At 48.9% G+C, this 23,689-nt stretch overlaps 1 protein-coding gene across 2 annotated transcripts in view; it reads left to right on the plus strand.

Moving 5' to 3' along the window:
- The window catches only part of PNPLA7 (patatin like phospholipase domain containing 7), a 101,926-nt gene extending 78,450 nt beyond the window's left edge, over positions 1 to 23,476 (plus strand). For both annotated transcript variants that reach the window (XM_026049324.1, XM_026049325.1), the window contains exons 27-35: positions 156 to 272; positions 5,393 to 5,462; positions 7,867 to 7,983; positions 9,944 to 10,092; positions 11,165 to 11,317; positions 14,146 to 14,256; positions 18,859 to 18,943; positions 22,348 to 22,451; positions 23,299 to 23,476. In XM_026049324.1, the coding sequence (XP_025905109.1) occupies positions 156 to 272; positions 5,393 to 5,462; positions 7,867 to 7,983; positions 9,944 to 10,092; positions 11,165 to 11,317; positions 14,146 to 14,256; positions 18,859 to 18,943; positions 22,348 to 22,451; positions 23,299 to 23,397 (1,005 nt within the window). In that variant the 3' untranslated portion in view covers positions 23,398 to 23,476. The remainder of the gene's footprint in view (positions 1 to 155; positions 273 to 5,392; positions 5,463 to 7,866; positions 7,984 to 9,943; positions 10,093 to 11,164; positions 11,318 to 14,145; positions 14,257 to 18,858; positions 18,944 to 22,347; positions 22,452 to 23,298) is intronic.
- The last annotated feature ends 213 nt before the right edge of the window (positions 23,477 to 23,689 follow it).

Consider the following 23,689-nt stretch of genomic DNA (forward strand, 5'->3'; position numbering starts at 1 on the left):
GGTTTTGTGGTTGCCTTTCTGTCCCTTGACAGTTTTATGCCTCCAGTAGCAGTGTCTGCTGCTAAAATCTGCAATGTGACGTGTCTCATTGCGTATGAATAACAGGGATGTGGTCTTGAATATATTCACCTTTGAAATGTTTCTCTTCCTTTTAGGATATGAATTCAGTGTTTAAGACCATTCTAGACTTGACATATCCAATAACCTCCATGTTTTCTGGAGCATCTTTTAACAATGGCATCAACAACATCTTCAAGGATAAGCAGATAGAGGTAGGTGGCTCGTTGGCTTTCTCTGCACTAAATGGTTTCCTTCTCTTATATAGCAACACGAGTAATTTCCCTGCCGATAGTGGAGATGGGGCCCCGGGTCGACTGACCACGTCACACCTGTGAACATGATGCTGCATGAATAGGGGAAAGACTCTCCCTTCACTGAAGGGGGTTGGCAAGGCCACGGGAGTAGATCATTTGTTTTAGCTGCTTCTGCTCTCTTCTGCAAAGGAATCTAGCTGGTGGAGGCCAGAAGGAAGGATTGCTTCACTGCAGGAGGAATACTTAGGTTAATTTATCATTGTTTTTCTGCAAGTCAGGTTTGAGAGACCCATCGAGTGCTTCAGAAAAAGGTCATTAGGAAAGCTGCAAGCTGCAGTGGTTTGTTTGTTTGTTTGTTTTTAAGATAAAGTGAGATTTTCTTGGAGCAATCTATTGAAAACTGAAATAACGTCAGAGATTCCTGTCCTGCGTTTTGTGCCTGGTGGTGTTCTGTAATTGCTAGATACTCTTGAGGCTACCTGAGCTGATAGCTGCCTTCAAAACCACTGCTATCCTTTGTGCAGAAGTAGCAATTCATGAAGTATGTTGTCAATGGTTGTCTTCCTAGGTTACCAAGTTTGGAGAGGGCTTGGGTATCTTTTCTTATTTATGTTGCAGTCTTAACCAAGTTATTCACATGTCTGGAATCATCCTGACAAAAGCCTATTTTCCGTACATATATTTAAACTACATACAGTGTTAATGGGCTGCATAACCTAAATCATTCCCTACATAAATGCAACCACCAAAGTAGGTGATTAATCATTGTGTGTGGCTGAAGAGAGCGTTTTGCTGGGCAGAGTGATGCTTGTTAGAAATGGTCAGGATTTTGGGTTTTTTTCCTGTCCCTGCCTGAGACACTTCAACTCCTGTCAGTAAGCGCACCCTGAGAAGACAACTATGGCTGCCCATTGGCTAGAACAGCTCATCTCTGCTCGGTTTGATGTGGCTGAAGAGCAGAGCACCGAGAGCGTCCAGGTCTCCAGCACCATCTTCTCTCCACTGCCTCCATGGCAGGGGTGGACCCTTCCCTCCTGGGAAGCACGCAGGACAGCGCGGGGCCTTGGGAGCTACAGAGAGCTCGGGAAGAAGGGAATGGCAGAAGGGAAGGAGATCTCTGAGCTTAGGAGGCCCCTGCTTCTCCTGGCTTATCCTCACTGCTTTGGTTTCCACAACCTGTATATTTTGCTGGCCTTTAAGATGCTATAGGGTTTTTTTCCTCTCCTTGTGTTATGGCTTATGTGCTACGGAAGTGACTGTACGATCTGTTCTGGCCTGGTGATCTCAGGAAGGAAATTATTTTGCCCAAGAGAAATCCAATTCTGAGGCATACAAGAGCATCTTGTGTGTTTTGAGTGTCATAGGCTAAACCCTTCAGACTGTGCCTGAGGATGTGTTTGTGCTGGAAGTCTTCCATCAAATAAATAGAAGGAGATGTTACATAGCTCTGGAAGGACAGAGGCAGCAACCCCTTAATAGCAATTCAGGCAGTTAGTATTAGTTGACTGGTCATGTCAGCAGCGATTGAAACTGAAAGCTGGGTAAATATAAAGGGCATCTTATAAAGTTAAAAAAGCAGTTGAACTAAGAAGCGTTGACCCTTGAAGAAATGTTTTCTCAAAGTGTCCAAACTTCTAGTACAGCTTTGGTTGTCCTTAAAAGTCACTCTAAATGGGCATGTCTGCTTTCCTAGCAGTTGTTGGGCTGGAGTGGAAGGCAGTGGGAGGGAATGACACAGTATTTTCTAACCAGAAATATGTGTTAACAAGATGTAATTACAGCTCTAGCAACACTGGTTCTGTCGGGATGGCTGCCACAAGTGCTTCATGCATCCACGTTGATTGTAGCAAAACAACAAAACTTTCTACCTGCGGGGCTGTGGTCTTTGTGGTCCTAGGAAAAGCTTAAACCGTGGAGCCGCTGGACCAGCTCCACCGTGTCCTGCGTGGGGCGACCTGCCCGTGCCTCTCGCACCCGCCCTCCTCACCCTGCTCCCTAAGAAGGAGGCGGTTTAACCACTCGCCCTGCGCCGTTGTTTCTGTCATTGAACAGGAGATTTCCTCTTCCTCTTATGCTTGCTCTCTGACAACCCAGTAACACAGGGGTCTTCTGGTTCCCAGCAGTGCTGGTCGTGGGGACCACAAGCTCTGGTTACCAGCAGCCGCTTGTGACTGCTGGTGACGCATGTCAGCAGAAACTGCTCCAAGAGAAGAGTTAGTAACCCGTGAGGCAGTAGAGCCCTCGTGGCCGAGGAGGCCAATGGGCTCCTGGCTGCATCAGGAGGACGTTGGCAGCAGGGCAGGGAGGGGATCCTGCCCCTCTGCTCAGCTCTGGGGAGGCCAAACCTGGAGCACTGGGGGCAGCTCTGGGCTCCCCAGGACAAGAGGGACATGGAGCTGCTAGAGAGGGGCCAGTGGAGGGCAGCAAAGATGATTAAGGGACTGGAGCTTCTCTCACGAGGAGAGACCAAGCAAGCTGGGCCTTTTTAGCCTGGAGAAGAGAAGACTGAGAGGGACATGATCAATATATGCAAACACCTGAGGGGAGAATGTAAAGAGGATGGGGCCATGTTATTCTGGGTGGTGGCCAGTGACAGGACAAGGGGTAATGAGTGCAAACTGAAACCCAGGCAGTTCCATCTCTGTGAGGAAGAACTTCTTCAGTGTGGGGGTGCCCGAGCCCTGGCACAGGCTGCCCAGGAAGGCCGGGGAGTCTCCTTCTCTGGAGGTCTCCCAAACCTGCCTGGATGTGAGCGGGTGCCCTGTGCTCTGGCTGTCCCCGCTGGAGCGGGGGGGTTGGACTAGATCGTTAGATGTCCCTTCCAATCTCAACCATCCTATGAGAAGTCACACATTTTCTTTCAGGAAAGCATGCAGAAATCCAGGACAGAGTGCCTAAAAGATAACTCTTAAGAAATACATTATTTATCCTCTGAAGCTAAAGCAGTGAAGACAGAATTTCTGATCAAGATCCTTCCTAACCTGCTGTTTGCTCCTGCCCGGACAGTAAAGAACATTATTATAGGGACTTGGTGGCTGCCTAGGTTTCTAGATGTGGGACTGCCAGTGAAGCAGGAGTCATTCAAACACACATAAACTTTGCTCCTCACCTTGGAGCCTGGACTCCTGAGCTCCTAGCAGGTGATACTGCAGTGTTCCTCTGAAAGATGCAAGGAGACACTAAATCTGAGTATACATTGCAGGGGAGCATCAAACTCTCATTTTTGTGCCTTCCATGTCACAAACCTGCCACACAGAGAAAGTTCTCTTGCAGGTCACCTCAGTTGGATATGAAAGGCAGCCTCAGATACACTTCTCTCCGTATTCCTGCATTTTTGCTAAACTGGGGTTGATGTACGATGTTCCACAATCATCAAAAGGTCTTCAGCACAGAGAGGCACCCCAATATGCTCATAGTTACGCTTCGTTCAGCTCCTCTGCTATGGCATTTAGGCCAGATGGGATCATAATACTGCAGTATCTGCTAGTCCTCCCAGTTCCAGCCAGCTGCTTTGCAGAGCTGCTTAAGAGATTAAGCTCGATAGGGGGGAAGAGAAAGCTCCTTTTTTTGGTAATTCAGAATATCTCGTTCAACAGCACTAAAGCTTGTACTTGAAAATACAGACTGACCAAAAGGGAGTGCTTCTGAGCTCGTTCTGACCGCTGTAGTCCAGACCCTTTTTGACCTGACCTGAATTTAAGGCACATCAAACCTCTCAGACAACTTGGCCCATGAAAAAAGTGAGAGACTGGCAGGAAGGGGAAGCAGGTTTGTCTTTCTGGTCTTGCTTCAGCCGAACTATCAGCTCTTGTTCTCTGTTTGGTATAGGTTCAGTCTATTCGAACAGGTCCTCTTTGCAGGCTGCCATTCTCATCAGACAACATGAAGACTTTTCAAAACTGTCCTTTCCGCAGCAGTGCCTTATGCAGGCAGAGGCCAACGTCCCATGCAGACATTGTGGACACCAAAACGTGAACTTCCCCTCCCAGGAACAGGGCTTTTGTTGAATAGACTTGCAGAGGATTTATGTAGGACATTCTTTTTCTGTCATCCTGCTTGTTAGGTAGATGATATTCCACACTGCTCACTAATTGTTATTTTACCCTGCAGTATCTTAAGCAACTTCTGAGATCATCTTGAAGATCTAGCTTACAGTCCTCTCTTCCTGTAGGTTACACTGCCAAGTTTCCCGTTGTCCCTTTGACCCTTAGGCAGCTTCGGACTTTGCTCTGCATTGCTCTGCATCTGCTGCTGAAACTGCCCCCAGCTTTAGCACCACAAGATACAACTTCAAAGTTGTTCAGCCTGGAAAAACATTGCTCCAAAGAGCCATGACCTGCATTTTTCCTCCTCTTTTGTCTTGGGCTCTGGTGTTTAGGGAGGGGAGGCAAGGGAGATGCTGCCTGTTAGAGCGTTAGCTTGAGGACACGTGGATCTGAGTGTTCAGATGCCCATTCATGATGAATGCAGCTATGAAAGACATGCTGTGGGTAAGGGGTAAACACCCCCTTGAGCAGAAAAGATGGGGTAAAACCCAGGAATGGCAATGCTGGCGGAGATGAAAGGTCTGTCTGACATTGTGCCCTGTCTCCAGGAGGGGCTGAGAGCAGGTGCTTAGCAAACAGGGAAGAAAAGAGCGTTTGAATGTGAGTCTTCCCTCGTGTTGTCCTCCAGCGCTAAAAACACAGAGATCTCTTTAGATGGAAGCATCAGATCCTCAAACTTCATCTGAAAGAACAACAAATGCAATGAACAAAGGCAAACTTGTAGCTTTAGTGATGAGGTTGTGTACTGTGTTACGTGTCGAACAGCTTTGAAATAAGCATTTTTTTCTACTGAGAAAAGAAAATAATGGGTTTTATCTGCCTCGCTTCTGCATGAAGTGTTTGCATGAGGAAAAAGATTGTGAACCTAGAAGACAGCTGTTGTTTTTTCTGTCTGTGAGGGCGTTTGTCAAGATCCACAAGTTGTCGCATCGCCTCCCAGTTTAGATGTGAGTTTAGTTTCAGGACAAGGGTATGGATATTTTTTTAAAATTAGTCAAAACTATTTAGTAAAATAAACATCCTCTGTTGTAGGATCTTTGGATTCCTTATTTCACGATCACTACTGACATCACTGCCTCGACAATGAGGGTCCACACGGACGGTAAGTGTGCGAAACGGATGGACTGTTTCTCCAGTGGCAGCTGTTCAAGACTGACAAAATATGGTTTCTCCTTTAAGTTTGCCTTTTCTTTCTTTTTTCCCCTTTCCTGTTATTTACCGAGTAACAGACTGTGGCAGCACACAGGTAACAGGGAACAGAGCTATCGGGAAGAAATTAAATGAGATAGTGGATTTGCTGTGTAGAGAACAAATGAGTCCATTGACACCATTCTGTCTTCTTGAAACATGCTATGAAATGCAGGATTTTTAACCATAAATCACAAGTAATGCAACCCTGGCTCTTTTACATTCAGATTCACCATAAATGAAGATATATTCCCAATAAAGACGCCTGTTCCTGAGACAGAGGCTGGATTAGCCTCGTGTTTGTCCAGCTCTTTTTTCTTTCTTTTTTTTTCCTGGTAGTCTTTATGGGGTGTTATTTTTTTTTTTTTTTTATGGGGTTTTGTTTCCTAACTTCGGGCTGTACCTCCCTTCACGCTGACTGCTCAAGGGGGAAGCTCGGACCTGCCCGCGCCGCTGCCCCGGTGTGTCGGCAGCCCCGCGAGCCGCCTGTGTTAGCTTTTGCCCGGCTATTTTGGGGTAAAAATGCAGTGACTCAAGCTTCAGGGAAGACAGTACAAACATACCAGGTGCTCCAGATATTTCTTTGAGCAGCTGAAGCCTCTGCTGCCCTGTCTCTGATGTTTTATCTTGTGAGCTGGTTCAGGGAAGGCTGTGTGTTCCTGCAGTTAAGATGTGGGTTATAGGACCATTAAATTATATTGGCACTTAGGTGCCCGTGATTTAGGGCCACCGAGGGAGCTAAACAAGCAGAAGACGATTCATCTCTTGTATAGGTTTGGTTTTGTGCTTCCCCAGCAGGAGAGCCCGTTTAAATCGAGATCCAACCCTCAAATCCAGCTACATGTCCCTGCTTCACTTGTGGTGTGCAGAAGGTTTTTATTTGGCTTAGGATGTCAGGCGCTGAGAAGAGCTGCAGCCCCGTGGCCAGGAACCCCAGTTCGCTCCCAAGGTGGAGCCTGGGCTCCCGGGCTAGTGTCTGTCCCACGGGCTCCTTCCACACCAAGCACCTGTAGATTCGCTCGATTCCTTTGAAACGTAGCGGGTTGTCATCTTCTGCAGTGCTTTTCTCCTGACGTCAGACACGTCACGTGTTTTAACGTCTCACGTGGCCCTTGTGTGGGCAATTTCCTCACTTAGAAGCTTTAAAATAGGGAGGGAAAGTGCCTGGAAAATGGTTATTATTGTCTCCAGGCTTCACTGAGGGCAGGTGTGGGGATTATCACTCTCTGCTCCTTCCATCCTGGACGCTTGTCTGGTTTTGTCAGGGAAAAAAAGGCACAAGAAGTCAGCGTTTTGTAGGGGGGATAGTAGTTCAACTAGAACTATTAATAATAAAAAGCTTTTCTCCTGCCAATATTGACCCCTGATAAGCAATGGGAATGCTTAGGTTGTAATTAGAAGAAAAAACATTATATATTTCTTTTTGAAAAAGTGATTTCCAGTTTGCTGCCAAGATGGGCTGTTTAAAGCACCAGGGTTTAATTACCAAGAGCTGAGCTCATGCTACATTTGTTATTTAATTCTGATATTTTAAAGATTTTCTTCTTGGATGCACTTCTCGGGCTTTTTGGGAATGCAGTCTTCATGTTCAGCTCCTGCAAATGTTAAAAGAGGGAAATTGGTAAATAAGAACCTTAAAGCAAAATGGTTCATCGGAAATGGATCCAATCAATTTTTACTTGATTAAGCCTTCTGTTTCTAACAGCTTAAGATTATAACTTTCTTCCCTTCAGTGCTATTAACAGTAACATTCCAAGAACTAAGATCACCATCGTGTACTTGCACTGGTTTTACTGAGTGGGAGTGTTTCTTACAAAGCAGGGAGAGCAGAATTTGGGGCTTCTGCTGTAGGTTTTTCTCATTTTCAGCTCCTGGTAAAAGCCTCTTTTCTGTGGATTTTTGTAGAACATAATGGCTTTAGCTACCCTTGAGTCCACTTATTTTTTTCCTATCCTTTTATCCCGCCCCCGAGAAAGCCTGTGCTTTATTTATCAGCATAAGCTCCGTAAAGCACTAAAGATGATTCCCGCAGTCAGGCGTGTGCTGAGCCCTCCTCGAAGGCAGCGTGCATTAGGCGTGTGCTTAGAACTCTTTTTTTTTTTCCTCCCTAAGGTTTTTATCTGAAAGTGCATCTGAATAACCTTTAATTTCCTAGCCAGGATTATGGTATAGAAAATAAAATACTACTTTAATAACTTTCTAATGGTGTTCTCAGGAGAGCATCTGTGTCCCTATTCTGTTAGCGAGCCCAGAGGCCTCCCCCGTTGCCGCTGCGGTGCATCGCTGCTCTTGCCATTCCCTGCCTCTCGTTGCTACAGGCTCTCTGTGGAGGTATGTCCGGGCCAGCATGTCTCTCTCGGGGTACATGCCCCCTCTGTGCGATCCAAAGGACGGGCATCTCCTGATGGATGGAGGTTACATCAACAACCTTCCTGGTAGGTGCATGAGTCGCTTGGGAGGAAGCCACCAAGAACGCAGCCGCTCTAACTGTCTGCAGAACCATCTGTCTTTAGGATTACTTGTCAAAAAAAGAGTGGGAAACGTCGCAGACACTTTTTATCTCGTGCTGGCGAGCCAGTTGTTCTCAGTTTCCTAGGTGTTTGCCTTACCGTGACTTTATTAAGACTATTTTTTTCCTACGAAAAGCATCCTTGTGGGCATATTCTGCAAACAGAATTGCAAGCTGCTTTTGAATTTATTCTAGTGCTCACTGAAAAAAAAAGGCCAGAAATTAAGCTATAATCATGTGGTCTGTTTTTGAGTTTCCTCTCAGAGTATCACCTCAATAGGAGGTAATTCTGAGGAAGCAGCAGTATTAACCCTTGCTAAGTAACACTGATCTCTTGCTTAGTACAACAAGCTCCATCAGAACAGTTATTAGGAAAGGACTGAAAGTAAGTGGAAATTGGTATTGAGAGCCATTTATTAACATTCTTATTTTAAGTGTCCAGCTTTGAGTGTTAGTTGTGGTGCAGCCACAGGACTGAAGCGGGGAATTCTTTGGGTGGTTTTGCTAGGTCAAGTGTTTGTCCTTGAGAGCAGGTCAGCCTGGTGTGTGGCCATCACAGGGCTGTCAGCGCAGCCAGACAGCATGGGAAGGAAGGCAGATCAGGAGGGGGTCAAGTGCCGTTTCACTCTAAGTGTGTATAGATTCATGGATATGCTCCACATCTGAGCGATCTAAATAGTTTGTATGTTCAAGACACAAACCCAGTCTTTATTTTCCCCAAAGGGCTGTATTTCTCTAAAGAACAGAAATGAAAATAACACAAAGCAACATAAAGAAGTCTGTATTTGACGTTTGCTGTTTGTGTCTGTAAAGTCTGAATTGCAAACCAAAGCACCTTTAAACCTATGTGTCTTGAGGATGCAAGAAGAACGCATGCAAGAATGGAGAAGAAAAGATACAATAGTCTAAAACAGTCCAAGAATATAAATCCAAGCTAGAGAACAGTTCTGTTTTAAATACGTGTCTAAATTAAGCTTCTAAATTGGCTCTTCAGTGCTTTGATTTTCCTACGCGTAACTATTCTGGAACCTGCAACTATCTTGGACTCTGGGGGTGTGGAAGCAATCCAAATTCATTGTGAGCTGCGTGTCCTTCTGTTCCCTCCCTTAGGAGTCGCCTGAATCCTTGCCCTTATCCAAAGGCTGCAGCTAGTCCTCTCTTTACCGACTCCAAAGTGGGACGTGTTACCTCATGACTCTCCCGTTTCCCAATGTGAATCTTGCTCCTGCATCTCCCAGCTTTTCTTAGGCTGTCTTCCTACGAGACTCTTTCCTCGCTGTCTGCCTCTGCTGTTCCTTTTCTTCACTGATGTGCTATATCTGCAGAGTTGTTTCTCTGCTGCGGGGTCCCCTCTCTAGGCCCCTTGTTCTCTATCCATGTTCCCCAAGTTGTTGCTCGCATGGGGACAGCCAAGTGAGGTGGAACTCGTGTGTTTTAATGTGCCCTTTCTCATGACATGTAACGTGGTGCAACCGTGGCCTCAAGCTGAGCGTGTCCCCCCTGCCCGTCCCTGCTCCCAGCCCTGCTGCTCCACACTGGTGACAGCGAGGTGTTTACCCAGTAAATGACACTTGCTATCAGTCCAGCACCATGAACCAGCATGAAACCCCATAGATACATCCTGGCTAGGTCAGGTGCTAAGGGATGGGGTGGTTGGGTCTCTCCTTTGGGTAGGAGTCCACAGTTAAAGTAGGGCAGGAGCCTCCTGGGGGAAAAAGGTGTTTGGGGAGAGCTGTTGGTGCTTGAAGCTGTTCAAATGGAGCCTGGTGGTGCGAGGGCAGGTTACACAGGGACAATCCTCAGCCACGTGGGGCCTTTGGCCGAGCAGCAGCAGAGCGAATGGGGCTGCCAGAGCGGGTCCTGGTAACGACTTTCCTCCCCACCAGCCGATGTTGCAAGGTCCATGGGCGCCAAGGTGGTGATAGCGATCGACGTGGGCAGCCGGGATGAGACGGACCTCACCAACTACGGAGACTGCTTGTCTGGCTGGTGGCTGCTCTGGAAGAGGTGGAACCCGCTGGTGGAGAAAGTCAAGGTATAATAATAGACTGTACTAAGAGGAGGGATGTTCTCTCTACAAAGAGAGCATGCCAGAATTATTAGAGCAAAGAAACCTCTTCTTACAGGTGCAGCTAGCCTTGATAAAGGGAGCATTTACAAATTGCATAAATAGAAGTTGTAACTTTGTACGATTAAAAATGTCTTTTGTTTTTTCTGTCCCTTGACAGTTGACTGGAGAGCTCCTAGTATTAGGCAGTACTAACTGACATTACCATTGCTGCTACTAATAAACATGACTGCTAGGATTCTCTTTATTTTCTTTTTTCTCTTTTTGGATGTAGTCGTTCCCATTCTATTAAGGATTCTTCTGTGTTTTCTAAATTTTCAAGCTTTGTCCCTCTCCCCTAAGCGAATGCTTTTTTCTTCTTCATCTTCCCTCTCAGTTACAACCGACATGTTCCTTTGTTGGAATTGGAAGTAAAAGAGATTCATTTGTGCTCCTCAAAGTTGGAGGAAATATTATGAACTTTGGGCTCTGCTCTGTTCCCCCTGTAACCACTTCCTTCCCTGCGAGGACCTGGTGTCCCTGAGTGGTGGCCAAGGTTCCCTTTGGGAGCTGGTGCAGCTGCCAAGTTCCCTGCCTTGTCTTTGACGTGGTTGAACTTGATGCTCCCCAGAGTGGTGTTTGGCCTGAGACAGGGAAGAGCCTGACAAATCTCTGCCCAGGTGCAGCAGAGAGCATCATCATTGATGCATGTCTCGAAAGATTATCAAGAGCATGTCTTGAAACGTGAAGGTGTTCCTCTTGCCTGAGCACAGAGCTCTCTTGTGGAGCCGCGGAAACTGGAGTGCAAGACGTAGTTTCACCTTGAGCTGCAGAAACATGTTGGATGGCAACTCCCTTTCTGCTGTTGGTTGTAGAGCCTTGTAGCTGGCCACCCTGGGGAGCGCGTGGAGGTGCTGACATGTGAAGGCTTCCACAGGCATTTCGGGCTCCTGGAATACATCCACTGCGTAAACTGCTTGCTTTCCCACTGTGAATGCAAAGCGTGTTCTGCAATGAAATTTCTGAAATCCTTGCAATCTGTCTCTGGGCTGGCGGGCAGGTGCTGAACATGGCCGAGATCCAGACGCGGCTGGCGTACGTGTGCTGTGTGCGGCAGCTGGAGATGGTCAAGAACAGCGACTACTGCGAGTACATCCGGCCGCCCATTGACCGCTACGGCACCCTGGACTTCGGCAAGTTTGATGAGATCTGTGTAAGTGCATCTGGGGTAAAAGCAGAGCCCTTGCATAGCCCTGCCATTGCATTGTGCCGTTTCCGGTCGCTAATTGGTGCCCGGGTAGTCTGAGAGTAAGAAAAGTCTGTTAACACAGAGCAAGTAATTGATGGAGGGGTACCAGGGTACTGTGAGCCCCGGTAAACATAACTAACTATGTTGCTCTTAGTTAATAACCTGTGAACAGATTAGTTGCCTCACTCAACGTTGTGACGATCCTTACTGCTTAGTTGAGCTGCCCACTGCAACCGCTTGGTTCTGGAGCTGCTTTGGGCAGTTGTGGCTTGTCACACAGTGTCATTTCTCCCCTGATTGCACAGCTTGTTGTCATGTGGAAGCTTTTAAGGAGCCTGTAGGTGAAGCCATGAACCGCTGAGATAGAGGGCAACGTGCTGAAATATCTGGCTCAGTTAACATTTCAACACTTCTATTAATAAAACATATCATCCGCGGTTCCTTTGCACCTGATAATGTCAGGAGAACAGCACCAATGTCAGTGGAAGGACGTTAAAGAAAGAGTAGCACCAAGCCATGCATTGGTCCTCAGCATTTGTTTATGGGTCACTAATCAGCATGAGGAGAGTTGACTCTGGATGTGCGGTTGAAGTGTCACAGCGACATAGTCCAGCACTCTGAAATGAAAGATTTCTTCCCATTTTGCGGTAATAATAGTAATTTTGGCTCATTGTCTGATTTTAAGGAGGTGGTTTTACTGTCTGTTTCCATTCTTTGCCTGCTCTGGCAATGCAGACCTCTCCTGTGTTTCTCATTCTCCAAGCCTAGTTAAAAATGAAGAAAGTGCCATTTTTTCTTTAAGCAGATTTTCTCTATGGATGTACTGAAAGTCTACAATCCTCATTAGTTCAGAGAATATATTTCAGGTTTCTTTGTCAATACTGATTCCTAATGCTGCAGTATAAATCCTTAACAAAGGCAGTAATAGCTTTAAGTCCTGTGGATCCACATTAGGGAGAGTCCTTCATTTCAAATAGCAAAAACTCCAGACTACCCATCGATATCTTTTCCTCCCCACCTCCGTCCAAAATAAATACTTTTCCCAAGGGTGCTTGGTGTCCTGTAGCTCCTGGGCAAACACTGTGCTGGATCCAAGACTTCCTCAGTAAATAATGCTCTTTGCTAGCGAGGGTGCCCAAGCCCTCTCCAAAGCCTTGATGGATTGGTCTGAGAGATCATCGGAAGACCAGACAGCGACTGTCACATCATTGCTCTGCCCCATCTGGGGTCATTAAAGAGATTTAAAGACACCAGGCTTTATTTATTTTATTTATTTATTTATTTTCCTCCCCTGTCTCAGCAGGGGAAAACAGAACTTGGGAAAAGTGGAGTCTCTCAACGAGGTCACTTGCCCCGGACAAGCTCTGGGTTCAAGCTACTGCACTTGTGAGGCATTTGCCCAGGTTTTTGTTGCTCACAGAATAGCTAAATAACCTTTGCCCAAGGAAGCTTTATACCCTGGTGTTCTTAAAGGGCATTTTAGCAATTCCTTAATCACAATAGGGTATCAAATAGAGTGTGCGGTGGGTTTTATTTTTTATTTTATTCAGTTACATTAATGGATTTAACCTGAGAATAGAAATGGTTGCCTCTCTATATCTCTAGATCTTCCTGCCCTAAAATTGTAATTCAGCATTTTCAAAAGGATACAGATCAACCTTGCTCTTCTGTATTGGCCTGTGTAGAGATAAGCTGGCCGTGCCTCACTCCTCGAAGCTCAGCTTCTCTTGCTTATTGTGAATCATTCCCATCAAGTCACTTCCAGATCTCCTGGGTCCCTTCTGCACCCACGTTGAATCCCATCTGCACCCTGCACTGAAGGCTGCGATAGACTGAGGGAGGTGAATGCCCCTCTGAGCATCTCCTGGGCTTTGAGTCCTGTTCCAACAGCTGGACAAGGGGCAGGAACCCCGTGGCCAGGGCTGCCTCAGTTGCCCATGGTAGCTGGGCATGCGCAAGGCTTAGTGTGTTGTCCCTGGGAGAGCTGGAAATAGAGTCCAGGGCTCCTTACACCTGCTGCCCTATCCTTGAGAATTGAATTTTTCAAAGGCGTTTCTACTGTCTTGTTAAAGAAGAGTATAACTTGGAGCAGTTGTGTGCTTTTGTTTTTTTTCTGGTTGTTTTTGTGCTATTGAGTCATGTTCTTATTGCAAGTGCAGATTAATTTAGGCTTCTGAAATAGAGGTCCATGGAGCTTGTGGTTTTGATGTTGTGTATGTGCTATCTGCTCTGTTCCGGAGAACTAAAACTGCATTTTCAGTGCAGTCTGGTCTGACCTTACTGAGAAAGTGCCCTACAGGAACTTTTCTGTGTCAGATTTGACCTGAGAGGGAGAGAAAAAACAGTAAAATAGAGGGGGGGAAAAAGGAGAAAGTGGGGCAAGTGAATTTGCTTTCTTGCTTCTTTTTAAAGAAAGAGCCTGTATGGAGAGAACGTGCACATACTAAGCTTAGAGACTCTTTATATGGCATTATTTTATGAACAGCCTGTTTGAAGCTACTGCTGTAAAAATAGTTGTCAGGTGGCACTTTTCATTACATAGTGTGGGATCAGAGGTCAAGTAAGCATTTGGACTTAAAATAGCACCTGGCTTGTTTAGTCATTCCCTTTATTTCTTAGACTGAGCAGATTTTCTAGCTAAGGCCGTTAGGCACCAAAAAGTACATGCAAATTTTGGGTAGCCCTCTGGATTTCCTTCTGATTTGCAGGTGATGGGACATAATGGCTTTTTTTAGCTGCTAATTACCTAATGACTTTTTCCCCCCCTGACTCTTTGTTTTGTTTCCTTCTAGGAAGTGGGATACCAACATGGAAAAACTGTGTTTAATGTGTGGTGCAGGAGTGGAGTCCTTGACAAGATGTTAAAAGACAGACAAGAGACTGGCAAATCCAAAACCTCTGATGTGAGTGTTCAGTTTAAATGTACCATCGTGCAAAAGCAATTTTGTGCAAGGCAAATTGTGTTCTGCATAACTGCATAGCGTGCGGCCAGGGGCGTGAAAGGGAGTGATTACCTCGAGTCCTTCTTGTGAGGCTACTCATATTAATTAAAACTGTATTTTAGGCAGGAAAAGGCATGTTCAGATTTTCAGAAACTTCCACTTTGCTTCTTGAACCTCATGCTTTGCAAAAGAGAACATCTCTTTGGCTTCATCCGTGGATGTAGGGGCACAGTTGAGCTTCTCCTTAATGAGGAAGCTCTCTCTTTGTGTCTCTCTCCTTTCAACCTTACAGACCATTCCAGAGCTGCTTTTTGCATCGAGAGGACTGGGCCCCTTTTGAAAATTGGGGCTGGTGGTCATTTGCCTAAGACCCTTGAATCCCTAAAGACCCTAAAAACCCTTGACAAGGGTTTTGTCAAGACCTGCTTTGAAACTGCCAAAGTGGTTTGGCTGTGTGTGGGGGGGAGCTCTCATAGCCAAGGCGGCTTTGCCAGGCTCTCCTCCTGTGCCACCCACCATGGGACCTTGCAGAGGGCTCTCCCTGCCTTCCCCCAGCACGCTGCCCACTCTGATGGAGCCCCAGACACTGGTGCAGCACATGGCAGCGAGGCTCTGCACTCGCTGTTCTGTTCTAATAGACGGTTAATTCATATTTGTGACTTGGAATGGCTCGCTGTGGAAGCGTGACTGAAGAAGGCAACACGTTCCCCAGGAAGCAGCGCTGTGAGATGCGTGGCTGCGGGGGCCACCTTCCTCTCCTTCCCTATGCGGGTCCATGGCGTGCAGGGCGCTGAGCTGAGTTCTGCCCTGCCCATCGGGCCTTCATGTGTTCTTGTACCCCAAACCTTTGGTTCCACCTGAATATTCTTCATGGTCCTAGATGCTGCTCTACCAAGGTGGTGACTTTTTCCCCTCAACTGCCTGGTCCCTGTCACAGAGGACATGAACTGGCATCTCTGGCATTTGATCTTGGGTGCTGACTGGACCAGTGTGGCTCGAATAATTCAGATGCTTCCAGAGACTCGAAGAGCCCCTTTCCTGTAGCTCTGTTTTCAGCCAACAACTAAAATCCCTGTTAGGCCTTAGAGTTGCTTTGCTTTTTTTCCTCGCTCATTTTCTAGAAAGCAGCATGGCGTAATGCTGGCAGCAAGGCTCTGTGGAAGCTCACTATCCAGTCAAAGTACTGGATTCCATGCACTTTTCCCATATATTCTGTCTGCTTTGGCTTAAAGGACTGATTATGGCAAATTCAGGGGTTACCTAGTTGCTGTGTGGTTACAGTTTCATTAAGGTTTCTGCTTACAAGTAGGATAATGTCTCCTGGGCTTACTGATGTCAGCTTCTAGCTGTCAGCTTCTAGCTGACATCAGTATCTGTCATGTTGGTTCAGTATCTGTCCATGAGGTGACCAAATTTCTGGTATGGGAATTGTATTTTTTTCTAAGGATGGTGTCCCATTTTTGAGGAAATGGGTATATTATAATAAATTGGTTCATTATCCTTACCTTCCTTTTAATTTCTTTAATTTAAAACCCAAGTGCTACAAAGGCTTTGTGTACCCAGTAATTCATCTTTATCGTCTTTTTGAAGTTTGGGAAATTAGCAGTAAGATTTTAAGTTGTAAAACAGTTGCAGCATGTATCGTAAATGTAGTGACCTTCAATAAGGGAAGTCAATAGAGGTGGAAAGTGGCATTGAAAATTTGCTCTTCTTCCCAAGATTGGTGGCTGAGCACTTCAGTTGGGAGCTGGTCTGAGCAAGGGGAGAAGGGCTGGTGAGGAACCCAGCAACGAGCTGTGGAGTTGACTTCAGCTGGTGTCTGCACCTGAGCTGATTACCCCAATTTCCAGTAGTCTGTGGAGAGAAATGAATGTTTGTGGAGCATGAGGCGCTTGGTGAAATGGAGTGGCTTCTCTTGGAGTAAGGGGGGTGCTACCTTCAGCTCTGTTGACTTGAAGGGAGCCAAGGGTGACTTGCATTGATATCTTGATACCAGATGAATCCCACCCAAGCTGATGTGACAGGGTGTGCACAGAGGAACTGAGCTTTGTGGGCCCTCAGCTGATGACTGGAGTAGCCCAAAGAGAACTTCCTACTTCCATAGTAGGAAGACTGCTTGGGCTAGGAGTTAGTCTGAGCTGCACTCAGACTAGAGATGTGTGCACAAGAGACCTCCTGGTTCTGTCTCGTGGATCTCAGATCTTTAACAAACCAGTGATAAGCTGGTTTGTGCTTGTGTGTGTGTCAGGAGTCGTGACGAGCACTGGAGGGACAGCAAGGAGTGTGCTGCTGCTGTCAGAAACGGTTATATATCCTCCTTCACCCTCTAACTTTTGTCTCCAATTGATAATAACCTTCATCATCTTCTGTGCTGTTAACAAATACACCTTTTAGAGAAGATTTCTTTAAAAATTGCCCGGTACATAGGAACTAATAATTCAGGTTAATGTTTCAGCTAAATCATGATGATATAGCTGTGCATGCAGAACATCTGTCACAATCTACCCATTTTTTCCTGGCACTTAGCTGCCCTGGAGATAAAATACGTCATGTAGCTGCTACAGACGTTGCTTGCCATTGCCTTTCTAGGTATATACTTGACAACAGGGCAGAAAGTGCTCATTGCCGAGACACCAAGGTTGTGAAAATGATGGGTTCGGGAGCATGACTTGACAAACTGCCCTGGAAACGGAGCAGGTGCTGTCAGTTCTGCATGTTCCTCAGGGCTGAAGCCCAGCCTGAGTTCCAGACTGTACTTCAAGGACCTAAGAAGTCTGCTAGTGGTCTGAAAAGTCTGGAGTCCAGTAAGAACATCATCTTTTTATATATTTTTTTTTTTTGGCAGAATAATTTTGACAAAATATCTTCCTCTTAAAGCAGCTTCCACTGACATTTTTTCTTTTTTCTTTTCTCCTCGAGTCCATTAGTCACTTAAGTCCTTTATCTCTGCTCTCTTCCCGGGATTAGAGCTGATATTTTTAACTCGCCTTTGACAGGCAGAAGTTTTGATGCCGTGGTCCGTTTGAGTGTTTCAGTTATTCCTAGGGGAGGAGGGGACCTAACAGACTTCACTACTTAAACAGCTCCCTCCCTTCCCCACTGCAGAGGAATGCAGGGCTGCTAATTGGATCTCCTCAGGGAAGTTTTGTCTATTAAAGTGTTATTCACAGTCAAAGCTAAATATAATCTCACACACTATGGTAGTGTCTGTCTTTTTTCCCTCATTGATTTTAATTAAAGATTGTGCTGAAGAGAATACATCCTCCTCCTCCTCCTTGGAAAAAACTACCGGCAGAGAGGTCTGAGAGGAGGTTTCACCCGGACCTGAGCCGCGCGGGGTCTTTTTTGGCAATTCCTGCAGTGCTCTGGTCTTCCCTCCACTCTGGTCTTGGAGTCCCGAGGATTTGAAACCCGCATGGTTTGGAGTCGGTGACAGCCCTTAATGCTGTGGCCTCTCCTGGAGCACCTCCCTCTTGTGTTGCCCTATGGCAAGAAATGAAGGTGTAAATGCTCTTTATCTGCCTGGAACCAGCCTCTGTAAAAGTTTTTCTGGGATCTTCTGGGTCGTGTGCTCAAAATGAGGTTGGACTGACTCTTCTCACCAGTTCCCTAATGGCCAGACCTTCTGCTGAGCTTCCCTGCTTTTTTAATCTTTTAAAACGTGCGTCCTGCTGCTGTTTCGTTCCAGACAGGGCTTTTCTTTTCGTTCCCTTTGGCTCTGTCTCCGTGCCCTGCTCCCGGCAGCTCTTTGTCCCCGCTCTGCAGTGCGCTCCGTCCTGGCGAGGCGACATCAAAAGCGGGTTGTGGCTGAGAAGGTCAGCGGTGAGCGAGGAGCTGCGGCTGCCGCGGGCTCCAGCCACGGGCACCGTGACTCAGCGGGGCCTCGCTCGGCCCCGCACGGCGCCCACCTTTCCGCACGGGCTGTCCGAGCAGCCCCGGGACGTGTCTCCCTATCGGCTCTTCCCCCAGTCTCTCCTCTGCTCACTGAAAATTAGGGATGTGGGGGCAAGACAAGGCAAAAGGGCCGGGGTTTCATGTTGTGTCCGGTCCTGAGGGGGCAGGCGGAGCTGCCTGCTCTCCCCTGTGACCGCTGCGGGTGCGAAGGCCCCACGGGCGCTTGGTGCCTGGGTTGAATTTGATAGGAAGAGAAATCAGAGCAGGAAGCTCTTGGAAATAGAGAGTGTGGTGCCTGGGTGAGATGGAGTTAAGAGCAGCGCGGGGCTCTTTGGAAGAGAGGTTGCCGTGAGAGAGGGTTCTCTCTGCAGGCAGGCCCTGCCCTGCCCTTTGAGATTTCTGTAACGGTTCTTAAATTTTCATTAAATAAAAGTTTTCCTTTGTGACCTCTGTCGCTCCATGAGATGTTGCCCAAGCGACTCTGTGCTCGGAGTCCCAGCTCTGCAGACCAGGGTGGCCCAGGACGACTGCCTGGGGTTTTTCCCTGAGGAGTAATGGCCTTTGTGGGGAGCATCACGGGGGCCTTCACATGCCTGGAGCTCCCGCCCGTTCAGTGTCGCTTTTTGTGTCTGTTTGGTTAATGTGCCTAAAACTCACCTTGTGTTTCAGAACGTGACCTGCCCCAGCCCGTCTTTCACGGACCTGGCAGAAATCGTGTCCAGGATCGAGCCGGTGAAGGCGCCCGTGGCGGACGGTGAGTGGGACGATGGGGGCGCCGTGGCGGGAAGGGCGGCGCCATCCTCCCCTGCAGCCGGGGCCTCCGCTCCTGCACGCGCCCTGAGCCTGCCCGTGCCAGCCCTTCCCCTCCCTCCTCGGGCCTCTTCCCGCTGCCTCGTCCCCACGAAGTGGCCGCTGGGCGTCCCCATGGCTGTGGCCGCCCTGCTGCCCGCTGTGCCCCACGGTGCCTCGCTGCGGGCAGCGATGTGGAGCCAGCTTGGCCCAACTGGAGTGTAACAGCTCACACGGGGCGGCTCTCCTGAAGACGAGCTGGCCTCCTTGCTCCTGCTAGTGCTTGCGATGGCCTCCCCGCTTTGTGTCCTTCAGAAATGGGAGGAGGGTGATTTAGAGGCCTGACTAGAAGGATCTTTTCCTGCTCTGCTGAATATGATCTGGAGTGAGTCAGCGGCTTGAGTGCTTTATGTGCCCTCTCGTTCCTAATGAGGAGCTAATGAGGACCAGGTAGCGGCTGCCGCATCTCTGCACCCTCAGGCTGGTGAAGCCCTGGAGCTCCGTGCCCCAGGCAAGCCCTTCTGAGCGCTTCCCTGTGGAGAGAGTAACCCACAAGATCAGAGGGAGCGCGGCAGGGCTGTCGTCTGCCGTCGCTTCCCATGTTCGTGCTTTTTATAACCAGTCTCTCCCCCCTTCCCTGATTCTTGTTCTTGCAAAGGAGAATCTAAAGTTAGCAGCCCTTCCATCTGTGACTCTGTTTGTAGAGATGTCCCTGCGGTAATTTGAAATGCTAATTGCAATCATATGCTTTACGAAGAAAATATTAATCAAATGTGCTTGGAAATGGCCAGTGTGCATAGGAATGAAGAGCCTGGGTGAGGCAGTTGTTGAAGGCCTCGGCTTTAAGGCCTGTTGTGGTTTAACCGGAGCCCCGTGATAGGTGTTTCTCCTTTATTGTTTCTGGTTATTTGCTCTTGTTAAGATTTCTCTTCTCCTGGATAAGGCCTTGAAATGTGGAGGAGCAGCAAAGCAGTGGCACCGAAAGCAGCTGTGGGAGGTTTGCCCTGAGGCAGGTCTGTATGGGGGGCATTGGGGACAGAACGGGCCCGGGCCGCACGCTCCCCTCGGCCCCCGTGTGTGCTCAGCGCTGCGGCTCCAGAGCCACGAGAGACCTGCAGCTTGAGGAGCCTTTTACGCTACGCTGTGGGTGAAGCCACGCGCTTCCTGGGCTCTCGTTTGGTGGCTGGGGGCTGTGAAACCCTTCATGTGGATGCGGTGTCACCGCGGTGCTCCGGCAAGGACAGAGCTGCTGCTGGCAAGGGGTCTGGAGCGTCAGGCCTCGCCGAGGGAAACAGCCTGTCCCAGGATGAGCTGAGATGGGCAGTGACCTTCTCCCCTGGGCATTGGGGCTGTGAGATGGTGCCTTGGTGAGGAACCCTCGCGTTTGTCCGCTGCAGATGTTGAAGATGGTGCAGCCGCTGCCGTGTTGCGCGGGCAGGACGGGCGCTTCGGGCAGCCGGTGCCTGCAGCGGTGCCGCCGAGGAGGTGATGGGAACGGGAGAGGATGCCCAGGAGACATCTCAGACCTCAAGGGTTGGAGACGCTCTGCCTGCTCGAGGAGCACACTGCAGGGTGCAGGCTGGGCGAAGAAAACGTGTCAGAAAATGTGCTCTAAGAAAGAAAACAAAAATTATGTTCAGATAAGCTATAAAACCCAAGCAAAGAAGGGAAATGAAAAATTTGGGGAAATTGAGGTATTTGGGCTTGACCTTGGAAGTCTGGATGGAGGTGTAAAGTGCCCAGTGCTGTTTGTGTTGCTTGTTGCTGTATCCAGGTTCTCCAGGGCATTTTATCCCAACCTATTGGTAGTGTTTTTGGTAAAGGTTAGCAGTGAGTCTCTGAACCACAGAAGAGAAGGGCCAAATGCCTTTAGTGCTAATGTTCTCACCATCGGTTGTAGTTGTCATGTTTGAATAAAATGCTGCGGAACAGGTTGTACTGTTGTCTTCAGCACCCAGCAGATGCTATTGAGTGTTCCAAAAAGAGAAATACTTAATGAAGGAACCAGTTTAAACACAAGCCATTTGCTTCACTGCTGAGCTGAAAAGCAGATATTTCACCTTGTTTTTTGTTCAAATCTGTGTCCTTTTGACGTCTGGTCTGCTGCCGTTTGTGTGCTGTTGCCTGGGGTGCCATGTTCTGCCGTGTTATGGCATCTCCTTAAGAACAAACTCAACATGAGAGTGGTCTGCACAATTCTTAGGAGCTTTAGGAGAGACACGTGGCCCTGTGGTCCCCTCCTTCCTCGGCGCCTTTAGGAGGCCTGGGCTGCAGCGCTGCTCATGGGCTGCTTGGCTGTGTCTCTCGGATGCCACCCCCATCATCGGGTTTGTGCTTCTCAGGACCCCTGAGCAGCCAAGGGCACCGCGCGGCCTGAGGCTCGGGGACTCAGCAACTCCGAGCAGACCTGAAGTAACTCTCAAGTGTTGCAGAAAACACCGTTTAGCCCTAAAATTATTGCTATGCTATGAATTGCGTTCTAAAAAACGGAGAGGAGAGGTGCTCAGCGGAGCCGGGCTGGGCTCGCGCGCCAGCCTGGCCGGCCCGTGGGGATGGGCTCTGCGGAGCTGCGTGGGCAGCTGCACTGGCACAGTTCGTCAGCTGGTGACACCTGAGTTGATGTGAGACAGAGCTCAAGAATGTACTGAGGGTAAATGGGGGAGTTTGTGGGGAACTGAGGAACGAGAGGGCTGCTGGAGGCAGGAGTGCTGGGAGCATCCCCTGAGCGCAGGGCCTTGGCCGGGGGTCTGTGCAGTGGTTCAGGTCGTGCCCACCTTGCAGCTGGCGCTAGAATTCCTCTGCTTTGGAGCCATCAGAAGCAAGTGGTTGTAAAGGAGCTGGTAAAATTGTGATTCTGAGGGACTGAATACACTGTTACCTTTGGCCTCAGACCTGGGTGCGCTTCTACAGCCAAACCCCTTTCTTGGGTTTCCCATTTAATATGCCCTCACTCATTAGCTGTACGTGGATCTTTCACCCTCCAAAAATGGGGAAAATGAAATGGGAAAAGAAATGGGGAACCCACCATGTGCGACAAAGTGCTTGATGTGAGGCGCTGTGCGTGGTGCACGCCTGGTGCTGTGTCGGGCTGGGCAGCACCGCGAGGACACGGGCGGTTCGTAGCTCGCAGCTTTTGTGCCCAGTTCTTCAAAGCTGGGCATCCTGGCGCCCCACCACGTGAGCGGGTGCAGAGAGAGGCTCGTGTGTGGTCAGAGGGGGCCAACACGTGCGCTCGAGGCGCCCCATCTGGCTGGGCCGCAGCTGCCTCCCCGAGCCGTGTGAGGGCCATTGTCGTCCTTCTCTTCCCGGCCTTTGCTGCCTTTCCAACTGCTAGTCACAAATGGTTGTTTTTTTCTCTCCCCTCTGCAGATGAGTCAGACTACCAGACTGAATATGAGGAAGAAATTCTGGACAGCCAGAAGGATGATTATATTAATTTCCTAAGCAACCAGGTTGAAGAAGACTCCGACTCGGTAGGAGCTGCTCCAGGCTGTGCCATGTCCTGGGAAGCTGGGTGGCCTCGCTGCGGGCCGGGGAGGCTCCGGTGCGACGCAGGGCGCAGGCAGTCCCTGCCCGGCCGGGGAGGACGGGGTGGCAGTGCCCGCTGAGCAGAGCAGACGCAGCGAGGCCGGCCGCAGGAGCGCCCCGCGAGAGGCCGAGTGGGACGGGGACAACGGGCAAGTCTGCCCGCGCATGGGGGAGAAAATATTCTACAATGTGCCCGGTTCAATACTAGAGTGGTTGTCCAGAGAGGCAGTGGAAGCTCCATCCCTGCAGCTGTTCAAAAGCTAAGTGGATAAGGACCTGAACAACCTCATCGAGCACTAGCATTAGTCCCCCTTGAGCAGGAGATCTCATCAGAGACTTCCAGAGGCCCCTTCCAACCAAGGTAGCTCTAAGATTTTGTGGGAACTTGGGCCCATATGGAGGAGAACCTGTGCTGGGGGGCCCAGCTCGCAGGACATTGGCCACGACCTGAGCTCCAGGTCGCTCCCTCCTTTCCTTGTTCTGGCTGGAGTAGCCAGCAAGATTAAAAGCTGAAGCAGCCGCTCTTATTGTTGGATGAGAAAAGCTTCCCCATGGAGCAGTCTGGGAAGGGGCCTGGCCGCGGTGGCTGTCAGCATGAGCATGTGAAGTGGCTTGGGCGTTTGGAGCAGGACCTGGAGTGGTGGTTTGAGCCACCCACTGTCCCGGCTGCATTCAAGGACCTTGGGCTGGATGGCTGGTGGCAGAAAAGCGGTGGAGGGCGGGAGGGCAGGTTGGTACCCAGCCCAAGGGGGGCTGGCGAATGAGTTTGTGCCTTTTCTCTTTTCCCTTCAGGATGAGGATGTCCAACTAAGACGGCGCAAAAATCTCCCCCATTTGGACTGCGAGGCAAGCGGCACAGGAGAGCAGGCCAGCACGCAGAGGAGAGCCTGAGCTTTGTGGCCGTAGCCAAAGCCCAGTTGTACTGACAACGGCCATTTTTATTTATTTTCATGCACACACACGTATATATATATATATATATATATATATTCACCTAATTGAAAACAGAACACTGTTGAGTTGGAGTTATGCAAGTCATTGTGAACGGGCCCTGTGCTCAGCACAGAGCTCTGCAGTGCCCGCGCGGCTCGGGGGCTCCGTGCCAGGCCCTGTAGCTCCAGCGCCAGCGGCTCCCAGCGGAGCAACCGGCCGGGGAGGTGCCCTCAAAAGTTGCCTTGATTAT

This window comes from Nothoprocta perdicaria, unplaced genomic scaffold (genome assembly GCF_003342845.1).
Source record: "Nothoprocta perdicaria isolate Ctin4 unplaced genomic scaffold, notPer1 scaffold_6, whole genome shotgun sequence".
In the NCBI taxonomy this organism is placed as follows: Eukaryota; Metazoa; Chordata; class Aves; order Tinamiformes; family Tinamidae; genus Nothoprocta; species Nothoprocta perdicaria.